The sequence below is a fragment of the Symsagittifera roscoffensis genome, chromosome 2, assembly GCF_963678635.1.
Source record: "Symsagittifera roscoffensis chromosome 2, txSymRosc1.1, whole genome shotgun sequence".
In the NCBI taxonomy this organism is placed as follows: domain Eukaryota; kingdom Metazoa; phylum Xenacoelomorpha; order Acoela; family Convolutidae; genus Symsagittifera; species Symsagittifera roscoffensis.
The window spans coordinates 36,648,320-36,665,912 of NC_087063.1; the positions used below are offsets into that span (position 1 = coordinate 36,648,320).

A 17,593-nucleotide genomic window follows, 5' to 3' on the forward strand; every position below is an offset into this window, starting at 1 on the left:
ACCTAGTTTTCTCTAATTGGGTTAGTTGTATGAAAAAAGTGTCAACGATTAAAGATTTATGAAAATCAACGAGATTTCTCTCTCTGTAGTTTTTCTCTTCCTAAATATCGCATGCTGAAACTTTGGTTTCGACAGTTTGGATATCACACGTCTTAAGCTCTCGGACCCAGACTTTGATAAACCAAAGGAAATCGATATAATCCTAGGCTGTGATGTCTACAACGACATTGTTGGCTGCGAAAAGATTAAGCTTACAGACAAGCTTTATGCACGTGACACTCTATTTGGTTGGATGATTAGCGGCAGAACACCCGGTCCTCCAACAACCTTCTTCAAGTCATTTCATATCGTCAATAGACATCACAGCCTATTGACGATAGTCTAAGGAAATTTTGGGAATTAGAAGAAATTCCTGATTTCAAAAAGACAACAACAGAAGAAGATCGATGTGAATCTCACTTTAAGGAAACAACCATACTACAAAATGGACGATTCACCGTGCAGCTGCCTTTGAAGCCCAATAGTCAACTTGGCGACAGTTTAGCACAAGCAAAACGCAGATTCAATTATCTCGAGCGACGACTGGAACAGAATCCAGAACTAAAAGATCGCTATACCGCATTCATAGACGAATTTCTCGATATGGGGCATATGGAGTACTTACCGCCTGGAGAAATCGAAAAGCCAGTTGATAGCGTATATTATCTGCCACATCACTGCGTTTTCAAGGAAGATTCTACTACAACAAAGCTACGTGTAGTTTTCGACGGATCTGCAACAACATCAACCGGACAATCACTCAACGACACTTTGATGGTTGGTCCCACGGTACAAGACGACCTCTACTCGATAATCATGCGCTTCAGGTTCTACCCAATTGCTTTATCAGCAGATATCGCAAAAATGTACCGACAAGTTGCTCTAGAGGACAAATCGAAGGATTTCCATCGCATACTTTGTAGATCAAATAAATCGGATGAAATCAAGCATCTCAGGATGACACGTGTTACATATGGAATAGCTTCGTCAGCTTTTCACTCAACAAGATGCCTCAATGAAGTAGCAGATCAATCTAAGAACCCAATGATCAAAGAAAGTCTCAAAAATTGTTTCTATGTAGACGACTTTCTTGGTGGCGCTAATGATAAGCATGAAGCAGAAAGACTCATCTCTGATTTATGCGAAGAGCTGAACTCTCATGAATTCCCTCTACGAAAATGGACTTCAAGCAATGCTAAAATAATTGAAGGATTGCCAGAACATCTCCGCGAAAAATCGGATGTGCTGGAACTTTTCTCTGACGAATACAAAATCAAGGCGCTAGGAGTCAGTTGGAAGCCCAATAAGGACATCTTTTGTTTTTCAACTGCCTTACCAGAGCTGAAACTGCTTACAAAGAGGACTCTTCTGTCCACAATTTCAAAATTGTTTGATCCGATGGGATGGCTAGCTCCATTCATCATCAATTTCAAATGTCTCATGCGACAGCTATGGGTCCAAGGTTTTGATTGGAATTCTGAAGTCGATCAGAAAACCAAGGAAAAATGGTATGAGCTCACCGGAACTTTGCCTCAACTACTGGAACTACAGATACCAAGATTTATGAGCTCACATCCAATAAAGGAGGTTCAACTTCACGTATTCTGTGATGCTTCCGAAAAAGCATATGCAGCCGCAATCTATGCAAGAATTACCAATGATGATGGCAAAACTTTTGCGTATCTACTGATCTCCAAAACCAAGGGTTGCTCCGGTCAAAGCAATCTCTGTTCCCAAATTAGAGCTCTGCGGTGCAAGTTTACCTACCAAACTTCTTAAATCAGTTCATTCAATTTTGAGGAAAACAAATCTCAAGATAACTTCACACGCGTGGACTGATTCAACAATTGTCTTGCAATGGCTTGCTCAACTTCCAAGAACGTGGAACACTTTTGTTGCAAACAGAGTTTCACAAATACAAGAGACCCTACCCAGAAGTGATTGGAAACACGTGCCAACAGCAGTAAATCCAGCTGATTTAGCCTCTCGTGGTGTATTAGCTGACACATTAATATCTTCCTCACTCTGGTGGAATGGACCAGATTGGCTGACCAAGGATGAAAGGCACTGGCCCAACCTACTACCATCTCTAGTTGAAGCACCTGAAAAACGAACCGTCAAAGCCAAGACTAATGCAGAAAGTGAACAAATTCGAACTGCTCTCGCATATCATGCTCAAAACGAAGAAATGACGGATGGAATTTTTCGTTTAAAGGACTACAGCACTTGGAACAAGACAGTACGCATCGCATGCTATGTACTATCATTTGTTCAACATCTTAAGCATAGAATATCGACAAACTATCGGAAGCGGCTCAGATCTAAGCGGACATCTGATGTACAACTTGAAGAAGATTGTCTTAGTCCTAAAAATAGAATCATGGCAAAAATGTTAATTCTTCGTTCAGACCAAGAAATACACTTCAAATCAGAGCTAAATTGTCTGAAGGTGAAAAGGGAGCTGAGTAAAACATCGAAACTACGCAATCTTAGTCCGTTTTTTGACAAGGATTACGATCTACTAAGAGTTGGAGGCAGACTTTCACAATCGAACTACCCAACAGACAAGAAGTTTCCAATACTCGTTTCGAACAAATCTGATTTAGTATCCCTACTTATACGCAAATATCATGAAGATACTCTTCATGGCGGGGGGCAATTATTACTGAACACAATGAGAGAGGAAATTTGGATAATCGGAGGCCGTGATCTAGTTCGACAGTTCATTAGAAGATGCATGAGATGTGTCCGATTTAGTCAGCAACCTACTTCTCAATTCATGGCTGATCTTCCTACAGAAAGAATAACACCCGCAAAACCATTTGCTCAATGTGGAATATACTTTGCTGGTCCCTTTGAAATTAAGGAAGCAGGGGTCTCAAAAATTTAAGTTGCCGTCTTTGTTTGTCTCGCGACAAAAGCTATTCATTTGGAAATGGTTACTCGTCTAACCAAAGAAGCATGCATCCTTTCATTGAAACGATTTACTGCACGCCGTGGCAAACCTGAGAAGATCTTAAGTGACAATGGAAGCAATTTTATCGAGGCTCGAAATGACCTGATCAAAATCAAGGAACTGCTGGACAAAAATGGAACGGACAAATCAGTTGTTAGTTTCGTCAATAGCCAAGCAACTGAATGGGTCACCGTCCCTCCTCGTGCTCCTCACTTTGGAGGACTCTGGGAAGCAGCTGTAAAAAGTATGAAGCGACATATGCGAAAAGTTATAGGACTGCAACGTCTCAGTTTTGAAGAATTTCTTACAATTCTTAATCAAATTGAAGCTGTCTTAAACTCACGACCATTGTATCCAATGTCAAGTGATCCTAACGACCCAACTCCGCTGACACCCGCTCATTTTCTGATAGGGGAATCATTGCTAACTCTTCCCTCTGCTTACATCCAAGTTTCAACCAATGTACGATATCGACTGTTACAGAATATGATCAAGGATTTCTGGAAAGTTTGGAAAAGGGATTACCTCATAACGCTACAAATACGGAAAAAATGGTTCACGGATGGCTCAGAATTTAAAGTTGGCAACCTAGTCCTACTTGCCGAAGACAATGAACGACCGCTAGAATGGAAAACTGGACGAATCATAGAAGTTTATCCTGGAAATGACTCGATTGTTCGAGTGGTAAAAGTGAAGACCACAACTGGTGAATACATACGCCCAGTCGCGAAGCTGCGGAAGCTACCAGTATAGCAACCAAGTCATATCCAATGTGCAGTTCATTTAAAACAAGAACTTTATAGTGCTAAAAATCGAAAAATATCAAAAATGTGCAGTTTTCAAATTTTAAGTGGTAGTACCCCCATGACCCTTTTGAAAGTAGGAACCTAAATTACCCCCTATGTAATACATTATGGTCTGAATCGTTCATATTGACCGATTTCATGTAAATTCCCAATGTTGTAAATTCCCAGCATTAAAATTCGTATGAGGTTGTACCCTCATGACCCAAAATGTAATTATTGTCTGAAAACAGCTAGGACAAACTTTCGCTCATGACTCGTACCGTTAATACTTCACTTGTATACTCCTTACTTATGGTGCAGTCACATTTAGTTCATTTTTTGAATAATTGCTTACATATTTACCGTTGAACAGTCATTCGCTGTCATGCGATTCGCTGTCATCTGGTCCTCTTCGCTGGTTGACCCTGCAGTGTTGCTGGCAGCGCTTCCACGCAGATGCTACCAAGGAAAGTCGAGTTTGCATCTCCGCATAGTACATGCAGCAGACCCTCTCTTCGTCGCAGAGAGTCAGAACTGCATGGCACCACGCATATGGAAGATACAAACTTTTCCCCTTCTCAAGAACACCATAGCGGACCAGTTTTTTCTGCTGAGAACCAAGGTTCCTCAGATACTTAGCAGCATCAGTGAACCCCATCTCCGAATCGTTGCTACCAGCCAGTGCACAATGACCCTTCTACGCTGAGGTCACTAATACGTTTATGACCTCTAAGTTGCTTCTAAAACAAAACAAACAATTGATGCACACCCGCTATACTCTACTACTATGATACAATGGAATAAATGCTACTCACAGTCTCAGCTTTCGGAAACCGCAGAACTGCCCTATCCACGATTGCAGCTTCCTTCCTTGAAGACTGGATCTCATCCAACGACTTTACAGGAATCGGAGTGAAACCCAGATCTCCTCTGGTCACTGCATCGAAGAAACCCTGCAGGTCCTCCCGGTCGACAGCGCCCCGCCTACTGGACCTTCGCACCTCGCCATGTGGAGGCAGACGTGGTGCTCTACCCGACTCCGCCCTACTTTTCCTCTCCTTCGTCTCATACACTGTAAATGGGTAGTCATATCCAGACATAATAACGATCTGAAAATTGAAGACACTTCAAGGAAGGCGGAATGTTGGAGCCTAAAAAAGACATCTCAGCTTTCTACTTGAACTAAATCTACGATTGAACTGATTTACTTATTTAAAACCGCATTTAACAAAAATCAATTGACTTCTATCTATAACTCATGAAATAATTTACACTCTTTGCGAATCACTAGTTTTATTCAGTCGGATTGGTGATTTTTCGTTTCCCAACTTTTGCTGCACAACAGTGGCAACTTAGTCGACAAAACTTGAATAGACAAACAAAATCCGACAATTCAATTTTTACCGATTTTTTTCTCAATTGCATAAGAACTGAAAAAACAAGGTCCGGCCGAGACTCGAACCCCAGACCTTAGGATTTAAAGGCGACGGCGGTACTGCTGGGTCAATTAAGAAGGAACCTGATATATGTTAGGTTTCAATAATAAAGAAAAGATGTGTAAAGCAAAGAGAGTAAAGAGGAGAAGAATTTAAGCCGAAAAAAAACTGTTGTCAGAAAAAAGTTTTGAGCTATAAAGTTCTAAAAGTTTTTACGAACCGCATGAAAGCATAAAATATATTTTACCTCCGAAACTACGCAATATGATGTGACTAAGTTGAAACCGTTCATTCGAAAAAAAAAATTACAATTTACAGAACTTTCAATTATAGTAGAAACTATTTAAATAAAAAAACTATGCTTTGGAAAGTAAGCCAAAAAAACATACCAGATATTACAAACTGCATTTAAAAAAGGACTTTGAGCCGACAGAAATGAGGAATAAAACCACGAATACGATATAATAAAATTTTCAAGACGGTAGTTTTGTTTAAGCTTTCACGAAATTGAGCATGTCTGCTGTTGTAAAAATTGAAATTCCTACTAAAATTGACCATTCTATGAACAAAGTTATTTAAGGGAAAAACGTCTAGTACCCGATTGCAATACTTTTGCTTCTTGCAAGTAAAAAAGTTTCCGTACGAATAAGAAAACCCTGGGGACCTAGTTTTCTCTAATTGGGTTAGTTGTATGAAAAAAGTGTCAACGATTAAAGATTTATGAAAATCAACGAGATTTCTCTCTCTGTAGTTTTTCTCTTCCTAAATATCGCATGCTGAAAAATGTTCAAAAACCTTTTTTGGTTTCCTTGAATTCATTGAAATTTTTCCAAGTGTCTGTTTTTCAGTTTATTTTTTGACTTTCGAAGAGCGTAACGAAATATATGTGCTCGGGTAATCGTCCCAACTTCGAGAAAGATATTCTTCCAATTTTTGAAAAGCCCGATTTTTTTACGAATGGAACTCAACTTTTTGGCTAGGCGTGCATACCAGGGTTTTTATAGAAAGTAATTTACCCCTGCGATAAGCAAGGGTTTTGCAATCGGGTATTCGACTTTTTCGGTGAAGATTTTTGCTCACAGGATCTCCAATTTCAATATCTCTTTTTTCAGCACATTGCACGTTGAAGTCCTCTGTGCTTAGAGATCGTGCGTTAGTTTATCTACTGGTGAAAAAATTTTCAGATCTAAAATTGTTTTCTTTTGTAGGCTCAATTGATTTCGGCCCAATTTTTTTCGGCTTATTTGCCGGTTAAAAATTTTTTAAATTAATGCACGAAGAACGTAGAACGCCCTAACGCTTTTTAACACGTTTTTTTTTTATATACACTAAAAATTTCATGTTGAAAAGAAAAAAAATTTTGAAGCGATTTTAGATTTGTTTTAGTACGAACTTTCTGTTTTTTCAAATTCAGTCGCAATTAAAAGTGCTACTTTTGGTGACACTTTTGAGTCGGTAGGCTGTTGTAGCCATATGATGTCATAAGTGCTTTGACATTTGAATTGTAAAAAATTAACACAGTTGATGCATTTTTGATTCATCAAATGAACCGAAAAAAGTTATTTGTTTCAAACAGCACTACAATAATAGTACAAGCTCGATTTCAGAATTTTTCCAATCTATGTGTCTTGCATTTTTTTTCAAATGCATAATTTATAGATAATTTGGCTTTAGGCTTTCTAATTTATTACATGCAAAATTGTGTCTTTTTGTATTTGATGTTACTTTTGTTGCATCGAATTGACAATTTATTAGCATATGTAGCTGTGTTTTGATGGCTAGTTTTTGGGGATCTTAAGCATCCGTGGCTGAGTGGTTAGTGCGTTAGTTGCTAGTTCGCAGATTCAAATTCGGCTCGTAGCCGAGGTTTTGCTAATTCGATGATTATTTCTTCTTTTTCTTATTTCACTTGATAGATCTGCGTTTTAATGGTGTAGAAATGTTTTGAAAGTTAAGAAATTCGCGCGTTAATTGTCCCTAATATTTCGCGCATTAATTGTCGCAAATTGGCAATCTTTAAAACATTGTAACTACCAAATATGATCTCCGGAGGAATATATTTTTTTAATATAAGCTCGGGGTAAGCTTCGGAAGATAAAAAATTGTCAAGTATGGCTAGTTAAAATATCTTTTGAATTTGAGCTCAGGGCAACAATTTTTTTTCTCGAAAAGTCGAAGTTGGTCTGGAGGAATAAAAATACCCCGAGCAAAAATATTCCGTCACTTTCTTCAGAAGTCGGAACAAAAAGAATTTATCCCATCAAGTACCCAATATGATATCAACAAAGTCATAGAGATATTTTAAACATGTGTTATTATCAATGACATTTAGATAAATAAAGAGAGGATAGACAAAAGGGAGTATTTGACTCCCCCAGAAAGTTTACCATGTTCAAGTAATTTTCAACAAAACACTGATTAAATTAGTTGAAACTCAATTTGTTCACAATTTTTAAACTCTATCGGGGAGATTTTCCAAAAAACACAATTTAATCAAAAGGTATTTCAGTTGCGTTATGGGGAAATCAGTACATACAGGGCCTTGATACGAGCATTCTTGTTTCATATGCAATTGTTTTAACACGAGCCAATACCGGCTAAATTTTCTGAGTTTTCTATTATTGCGTAGTGTAGGCGGCGATTTAATCCAGCTCAAAAATCATATCAATTTGAATTTGTGTGGGTACATTTAGATACATGTTTCATGTCTTCAGTACCTCATTAACAGTGCTCATTCTTCTTTTCAGCAAAGAATCTGATCAGCAAAATGATCGTTGTCAACGCTGCGAAGAGATTCAACTGCACACAGGCACTCCGGCACAATTGGCTCAAAGTGAGAAAAAAGCTGCTTTACCAAAGTTGAGCTTATTTTACGATAACCACAATAAGAATTCAATACTTGATTGCTTGATTTGCAAACCAGTCGTTTTTTATGGTCGGTTTATATACCGTACTCTTGATCGGATATACCTTGAATTCAAAATCTGAAAATTTATCAATGTTAATGGTTGTTCGTTAATTTAGGGGCCTTCTTGAAGTGTTTTTATAGCGCATACGCTTCCTACTATCAGTTCAATGCCCATGTGAACATTCTCCCCCTGAAATAGACCAAGTGAACAAATATCCCCCTAAAATTGGCGCTAACACAAATAAATTCCCATACAAAACAGTCCGAAACATCACAAAAAGTCTTAAAAACAGTCCCATACAAAAAATAGCCCGAAACCATTTAACGTTTTTGACCTTGATCTTTTGGCGCCGACAGAATTGATTTACGCTTTGAAACATCAAATATGAGCGTAATTAAAGATCACAGAACCAAAAATTAAAGAAACGAGAACCAAAAATCAGAAAAGCAAAGGCATCGTGTTATAAAGAGTAATGCGTTAGACTCGAAGTCTAGAGAGCAAAGAACTGTAGAGAGCTGGGCCAGGCCAAAGGGGAGGTTGAGTTTTTTTTCGAGTTTTTGGTATTTAATCTTTTTGAGTCCCCGGGTACTTTTTGACCTGCTCTCATTTTTCTAATAAAATTCTGACTAGTTTCGTGAAATTGTTGTTCCAACCGTCTGCAGCTTGGTTGTCAATATATGTTTATTCGAAATTGTTGAATATCGATTGAAATTTTTCGAATGCTAGACGGCGAAGAAGCTAAAACGCAGCGGCGACGTCTTCTACGGGCAGAAATGCTGTTGACTAAAGCATTCGAATTAGCTCACGAAACTTAAAGCTATTGTTGTAATTGTGAGTGTTGCCTGATGCCTGAATATGTCGCCAGACGCTTTGACTCATATTGAAGAAACAAAACGTAATTTGAGCGTGAGCGCTTTGATAGGTACCTCGTTTTGAGTTTCGCAGAGCTCCTTCAAATTCAATTGTAACGTGTTTTGGGGACTCAGCTTTTAGATCATTGAGGAGGCGACAATAAGTTGTTTTCTTTTTTGTCGGGAAGCAGAGCGTAAACAAGAGGTATAGGGCATCCTTCAACTGAATTTAATGACAAGTTCAAGCAGTAAGGCCTACATGTACTGTAATGAAATCTAATTGGCTGAAATAAACTTATTTTAACCAAGTGAACAATCCCCCCTGTTTTGAGTTCGGGTTCATAGTCCACTTGTTCAAACTTCTTACAAATCTAACTGAAACTTGTGTTTGAATTTTGGATGAAGACACAGATAGACATGTACTCATATATCGAAATTTTGCATCCTTATTGTCAATTTGGGGTTCCAGTTGATCAACAGAAAAAGATGCGTTTTAAGCATGACTCAAATTTGTCGTTTAAAATGGCATAGCGGAATAAGGCAACTCGCCTTCGCTTTGTTATCAATTATTACTCATTAACACTAGCGCAAGTTCACCTGCTCTTTTGGTCTGAAAAAAGGCCTTACATGACAACTCTCAATGATGGATGTAACAATGGGGTTCGTGGAAGGCTGTGCCTTTGGAATTGCAATGTCCCGCGGAGCCCTGGGTTGTTCACTTAATCAAAGTCCGCTAGTGAAATTGAAATTCCAGTGTGTATCAGCGGCTGCTTTGAAGTCTCAGTACAGAAATCTTTTATAGGACAGCAAAAGATTACTGTCAAATTATACTTCATAAATAGTTTAACGGGTATTTTATTTTCGATTCTGTTTTCTTGGTGTCTCCTTTTTCAAACGATAATTAAGGAGAATCATATTTGGTCGTTTTCTATGCTATGCTCCCACATTGCCTGTTTCAATGCCTTTTTTCTCTTACTGCATTTTTTGTGGCTGGTTTATTATTTTTATTTTAAGAACGTCATTTGGTCAATTTGACAATTCTACCCTGCTTGCGGATAGTGGCCCAATCGTAGTCCAATTGCATCGAGCGTCTTTTTTTGCCCATTCGTCGTACCAGGCTTGATATTTTGATAAACCCTGAACCCGTCAATCGGGAAGTTTTCTTGGCTAACGTCACAACTGCAAATTTAACGACCCGTTCATTGACAAGTGTTTTATTGGATTGTTTGTGTGCGAGAAACTACACATTGAACAAACTGATATTGAGGCCATTGAATGCGTAGCAAATTATAATTAAAGGACAGTTTGAGATGTAGTGGTGAACGTAACGTAACCGCTTCAAAGAACAAAAGCCCATTTAGACATATTGTCATAGAGAGGCTGTGAAAAAGAAAAAATTATATTTTTGAAAGTAGACGTATGAACTTACTATGCTTCAAGAACAGTAGCCTCCCGTGGGGGGCGCTCAATTCTGGTTGCCAAATTTTTCTAAAGGGTCCCCCGTTTGGTTTAACTTTACGACATTTGTGTTTTTGGCCGACCAACCTCGAAAATTTTCCAAAGGCGCCTCTGCCGCCAAAATAATTAATTTCGAGGGGGGAGCGCGCGCCAAAAAAACGCAATTTCTTGGTCAAATTTTTCCAAAAAGTGCCTAAAAACGTATTTTTTTGGCCTGCTTTTTGAAAATTTTGCCAGCGGCGCAAAATTTTTTTGTTGAAATAGGTTCCTTATAATATTTTCGGAGAGCTCGGAAACTCAAATTGATCCACCTAAAAAAAAGTCCGCATAATTTTCAAAATTTTTTCGAAAAACGGCCTCCCTTTGAAAAATTTCTGCGCACGCCACTGGTCAAGAACATAATAGGTTGAAAATGTGAAAACTTGTCTCTCTAACGTCTGAAAACAATTTGAACATGAATAGTATTTTGACTCTTTGACCGTTCGATGATTTCATTTTTTGTGTTAAGTTACCCATTTTTTGTTAGATTTCTGCCTTAGGTTTCTTGTTCCGCAGGTTCCTGGTACTGTTTCGATTTGGCGGTTTTAATAGCAAGATCTGTATCCGCCAAAATTAATCGCATTTGCTTCCTGTTATTTAGTAAGTTGTCAAACATGGGAAGTGTAAGTTGCATTGATGCACAGGAGCATAGGAAGCAGCGTTTTTTCTATCCAGTAGTTTCAGAAATTGTCACACGCATATAACAATCCATTAACGTGCTGAAATAGTACAACCGTAGTTATCATTTCACTGTTTTTTTTAAATTAATTAATTGTAGTTCCTGCGAATCGCAGAGGAGCTATCAGTAGGCCTTAACAGTCCTGTCGAGGATAGTCCGTTTGTATTATTTCCCCACATTCCAGACTGTGTTATTTTGTTGAGCGAAGCTCTTTTTTGCGACTCAAGGCCGTTTTTGTGCGTCTAGAACTTTCACGTGGTACCACTTTTGCAGCCAAATTTGGTCAGGTTGTGGTAGACCTGAAGCTAGAGGTCAAGTGAGAGCTCGTCCTCACACACTATCATTGCCATGGCATGGGATCGATTACACGATCTGACGATTCTAAAGTGAACGCCTTACCACTATTTTTCAGTTTTATTACGTGTTTTTAGAACGAAGTTGCGGATTTCTCATGGCAGAGAATTTTTTTTTCTCGAGAGCGGAAAACAAAAATTATTTGAATTTCAAGTATTAAGTGAATATTTAACCAAACAATAATACCGGAACAACTTGGAAATGTTTTCAAAGTTTTTTGTAGTGATGAACGTTCCGTCTGTGTTCAACTACAAATGCTATGAAATTTTCTTTTACTAGGATGAAGTAATGGTTAAGCAAGCCGAAGAATTGATGAGGAAAGACATCGATACAAGAGATGCGACAGCTAAAAAGCCTTCATCAGAAGATGTGAATGCTAGTGTTATGCAAAATATATCACATGAGAGCGAGGCGGACTTGCTGAATAATACGGTGCAACTGAAGAAAACAGACTCGTGTAAAGAAAACGCTAACCTCACTGTAGCAAATGTATCAGAGAAGGACATAGCGTGGAAGTTAGAAGAAGATTCTTCAGAATCGTGTTCAGGTGCCAAGAAAGCAAAAGTCGATATGCTGAATTGAACTTATGCAAGCTGAACATTCTTAATTGATTTTGTTTTGGTATTATATTCCAACTGTCAAAGAAAATTAACCATTTTTGTAAATCATCACATGGTTATATGGTTCGATCGCTCATTTTTAAAATGTTTAACTTAAAAATTGTTTAGCCTATTTTTTGCTGCAAAGATAGCCTGCTATTCATAAATGAACTATCACAAAAACAGTAAGAAGACTGCTCGTATCAGGGCAAAGCCCTGACTGTTCCAACTGCCCATTAATTGGCCTCGAATAATTTGAGCTCCATTCAAGTGGGAACGATTAGTCCGGATAAGTTGCCATTCATAAATAATATGTGTATTGAAACAAAGTATCAAACTATTATTCGAGTCATTCATACTCGCTTGGCAATCCAAAAGTTTCCGGATCGATACCCATGCGCAGTCAACTTTTCTAAAATCGGTCTAAATAAAAAACTACCCCGGGCATATATATTTCTCGCTTTCTTCGAAAGTCGGATCAATAAGTCCAATTTATAGCAGTTACAGATGGACAAAGCACTGAGCACGTCTTTGACCATTTTTGTTGCGACCACTTAAAGTGGGGAGAAACTCTGTCTTTTGGTGCTTTTTTAAAGTTTTTGTTTTAAGCTAAATCGGGTTCCACAAATTATCACCAGAATGGGTTGTGTGATATGTCATATAATCGTAGTTCTTTCAGTCCTGATTTGAAAGACAGTGTCGAGATAACCTGTTTAAAATTTTTGATTTTTAGCTTTAGTCTAGTTTCAATGAGACAGCAGTTAATTTCAAAAAATGAACCAACAGGCTTACAATATGAAATAAACTTTTGTTTGTGCCGCGAAAACTACGTTTTGTTCAAGTAAATATAAATTTGAAGTATTTTTTCCGCTTTTTTGGAATCGAAAATAAAAAAAAAACAAATTTAAGCGATAAAAGAAAACAAGTTTACTTTTAATGTTTTACGATTCATTTTTGAAGGAAATCATTGTCGAAATGCTTAGTTTACTATTATTATCAAATGCGCATAAAATTTACTTGAAAGGAGTGATTCATCTTTTTTTGGTCGTGAAGTTTTTTTTTTCAGGAAGAAGACTAAAGTTTGTTCACGTTTAAGTTTGATTTGTTGCAGTTTGTCATGTGATTTTTTGAAGTTGAGTTCATGCAAACTGCACTGTTTAATAGCAAAAGTGCTATTGCCGCAGAAAAACGTGATTGTCTCTTAATGCCTTGATTTCCCAGCGGAGTAAAAATTGAAACTATTGACCCCATTTCTCTAGTTTTGATTTTTCATTTCGATTCTCTGATTTCATCAAGTTTTTTCTAACAACTTGTAAGCTATAGTTAAATTTCGCTCACCTACTTAATTAATGATTAGAAAATATTGGGAGTATTAGCTTAGATTCAATTGCTTTTCACCAAAGTTTTGAGGGCATAAAAGCGTTCTTCTCTAGTTTTTCAGCTTGTTCCAGTTTTTTGATTATATGACGTGTCTGTAATGTGAAAATTTAACAGACTAGAAGAAAACAAATCTAAACACTATATTAAAATGCGACATGTGTAACAAAAAATAAAATTACAGCGCTTCCTGAGCTTATAACCCGTGTCTTTTGACCCTCAGCGTTTTTACCCATCGTCAGCAAAAATTTTTGAAAATAACATAACCCGGTTAAAACTGAATCTTGTTTGAATCCGGAACATTTAAGACACTTGAAGGAGAACGGCGCGATAGTGTCTCTAAAGATCGGCATTAAAATGACCAAATAGTATTCAATAAAGAGAGAAAATATGCGCACTGCCAAAAACGCTTTAATTTTCAATAAAAAATATCTTGCCAGATGGTTAAACTTAAACTTGAGTTTGAGGCCCAAATTGACACACATAGCCGAAGCAGAACTTCGCACCAGTTGCGTACGACGCAAGCGTAGCATTTCAATAATTTCCGAAAAACAATCGAAAAACACAACCACAGTTTTAAATTAACTTCAAGTGTTCACTGAGCAGCACCTAAGCCGGCAAGAATGGTAGACCCCAATTTGTCCAGAAACAAATAATGCCATAAAAATATCATAAAAAGTTCGAGAAAAAAGGTTGTAAAATCTTGCAACAGAAACAATCTGATTTTTAAAAATTGTTTACCATTTTTTGGTTTTGAAGCGACATAAAATAGAGTAACTAAGCCAAAAAAAAGTGAGCTGAGACAATATAGTCCAAATAAAGTTTTAAAGCGGAAAAAAAGAAAAAGGAAAACCAAGGAAAACAATCAACGAGGCAGCATGCATTTTACAGATGACAGGGGTAATCCAAAAACACTTGCATTCACGAAGGCTGATAGCACAAAATAATCTTCAATATGGCTTTTGAGCCGGAAAAACAGAAACGAAAGTCTGAAAAACCAATCTTTACCGGAAAAATAATCAATTTCATTCACAGTGAAAAAAAACAAGAACCGGCCAGGTCTCGAACCCAGGACTTTAGGGTACAAAGATATCTGCGTTATCCCTGGGCCAATTGAAAAGATCTCGATATTGACAAAGTTTGGTAATAAGCAACTTCACATTTTTGCAAATGTTTCAGAAAAGATGTTCAGGGTAAGAAAAAGTGTAAATATTATCTTAAATACCATCCCGCTAGTATTAAAGTAATTTGCAAAATAAAGCTTCAAAACAAGAAAGCTACTCTAAACTTAATTTTCCGAGGACCAAGTCATTTCGAAGTGCAAGTATTTCATTTGTGAATAACTAAAAAATTTCCGCTTTTTTGGAAATTGCTGCCATGCCAACGTAGTGTTATGGCCAGCTCATAGTCTCAACATAGGGAATTATAGAGGCAACTTTTCTGGGATTTAATTGCCTGAAAACAAAATTAAATAAAACCGATTATAGATTTTTTGTTGAATAAGTTTCCCGCGAGGCTCCAAAGAACGGCTTGTTTTTTTTAAAAAAAAAAAGGACAAAATTTTAAATCAAATTAAATTTAAAAAAAATAATTTAACATTCATCAACTTGGCAAAATTAGGCTTCAATATGGAATAGAAGTTTGTTGAAGATAGATAGATATGCTAGGAATGAAAACATAGCGTGAAAGAAGAGCACATCAGTTTGTTCTTCAGAAATCAGCATTCTGTCTTGCGCCTTTTTGTTCAAAGAGTTTTGTTCGGACTTTCGAAAGTGATTCGATCATCTGTAACTGCGTTAAAATAAACTTAATAATCCGATTTTTGAAGAAACCAAGTAATATATATGCCCGGGTGTTTTTTTTCCAGCGCCGTTTTAAAAATTTGACTGCATATGGGTATCGATCCGGCTATCTTCGGATTGCCTAGCGAGTATGCTTGCCAAGCGAGTACCCTCGATTAATAGCTGATAACTTCAACGCGCGAATTTATAAGCCGAATTATTCCGCATTCATAATTGTTCGTAACTGAATTGAGGCAAACTAATTGGTCATTTTAAGTCCACTCGAATTTTAGTACTTTTTATGTGGTATTGGAAATTCTTGATTAATCAAAATTATATTGAACAAAAATTATTCGAGACCAGAAAATTCATGGCTTTGCCTTGATATTCGAGCAGTCTTGTTTCTTTTTCGGAACATTGAGCAAAAAATTTAAAATGACTAAGTCTTGAACTTATCAATTTTTCATACATTTGCACAGCAACCGGCTATCTTTAATTTTTTTGTATGGACTAAAGGGCCAGATTAAAAATGTTTCATCCAAACGGTAGTTCTGCGCAAGTTTCGTTTTAGTCACTTGACATTACTGCCCTCTTTAACTAAGAATAAATATACCGTACTTTATCTCTATAATGTACGGTTAATTATAAACACCAATTGCGAAATTGTTCTTGATACTCATACCGCGCCCTCATCGAGCCCAATCCAGATTTTATCCGGCTATGCCTTTTTTGCATAATCATGTAACAATCTCATACTCGATTGATGAGGTCCCTCCCACCCCACCCGTCTTTTCTTGACAGTCAGTGTGATGGTGCGGTGGCAAGGGGGATTTCAAATTGGATTTGGTGGCGGTGGGGGTCAATAGAGGGTAACAGATCAAATGGGACAGGAAGTTGTAGCGTGATTGGTGTTGTTGGCGTTATGGGAACCAGACTCAACTTTTAAGTCCCGTTATCAAGAACAGCACTAATTCAATGCCGGAAATGAACAGAGCTGAGCAAAGGAGAAAAAGAAACGACCCAAGTTGCCTAATTTTGCCCCCTTAATGGTTGCTCCGTCTGATTACCTGGGCTAAAACTAGGCGTCCAATTGAATGGAAAAATGATTGCTCCTTTGTTCTTCGACATGCTGCCCTTATAAATCTTTTAATCTAAAATCATCCAGCTCCAAAAAACAATTATTGCAGGCCAAACAAAACAGCGCCTTATATTTTTCAATCAACAAGACCCCGAACACTGTTTCATTACTTAATAAATAGCGCCAGTACAGGTATCGGCAATCGTCACTCTGTTTTACAGAGGCCACTTTCAAGTTTATTTTACCAAATAGGGCGAGGAGGTATCAGGCCAATAAAAATTGATACGAAAAGTCAAAGAAGGGATACAAAGTGGGCTATTAATTTCACACCTTCTCAAAACTCCCCATCTAATTATCCTAATCTCACCAGTTGAAATTGCACAGAGCGCCCAAATCCCTTCTTAGCTAGAAAGGAACAGCTAATACCGTAAACCATCGCGACCACTTATTAAACTTTTAATTGGTCTTTCACCCATCATTTCCAATCCGCGAGATTAGACTCCTTCTCCGCTCACTCTTTCTCTTCCGACTTAGCCCTCTGTTCAAATTGCTATTCGCTCTCTCATTTGCTTTCAAAACCCCCCAACTTGTCGCTTCAGTTCCGATCAGCGTCCACACCTGATTCCAATTATATCCTTCAAGATCTACAAGTCAATTCCTCTCCTGAAATTGACGTGCTATAATAACACTTCTCTCCATTTTCATCTAAAAAGGCCTCCAAAAAACACCACAAAGCACAATACAGCAGTCTCTAGTTGCACAAAATGAATGCCCCAATTAGTTCAGCCGCCGTCGCCGCAGCTTTTCTCCTATTCTGCTGTGCCATTTTGGCAGTCCGAGCATCAGACGAGGGCTACCCGGTGAATGTTGAGACCCGTGCAATCTACGACTTTGGACAGCCTCTCGGAAACCTGATCACATCGCCCGACGTGCGAAGATTCGGAGGAGTGACGGAAGAGACGCCCGACAAGCGAATGGGGGGATATAGTGTGTTTGAGAAACGAATGGGCGGCTACGGGGGACTGGGACTTAAGAAGCGCATGGGGGGATATTCGAACTTCGAGAAGCGAATGACGGGATTCGGGGGACTTGCTAAGCGAATGGGCGGATACTCCATCCTCAAGCGAATGGCTGGATACCAGATTTAGATTAAGTTCAAAATTTCCACTTAAGTTTGTCAAATGTTATCTTGCATTTTGTGTTCAACCTAATCGATTTTCCCAGCAATTCAATCAGATGAATTAGTTCTTTT

At 38.0% G+C, this 17,593-nt stretch overlaps 2 protein-coding genes across 2 annotated transcripts in view; one reads left to right on the plus strand and one right to left on the minus strand.

Annotated features, from left to right (window-relative positions):
* LOC134839826 (myosin light chain kinase A-like) overlaps positions 1-12,190 on the plus strand; it is a 76,029-nt gene extending 63,839 nt beyond the window's left edge. The window contains exons 7-8 of the mRNA XM_063855449.1: positions 7,964-8,049; positions 11,786-12,190. Coding sequence (XP_063711519.1) covers positions 7,964-8,049; positions 11,786-12,088 — 389 coding nt within the window. The 3' untranslated portion in view covers positions 12,089-12,190. The remainder of the gene's footprint in view (positions 1-7,963; positions 8,050-11,785) is intronic.
* LOC134839803 (AP-1 complex subunit mu-1-like) overlaps positions 1-17,593 on the minus strand; it is a 379,140-nt gene that overhangs the window by 361,210 nt on the left and 337 nt on the right. The window lies entirely within an intron of this gene.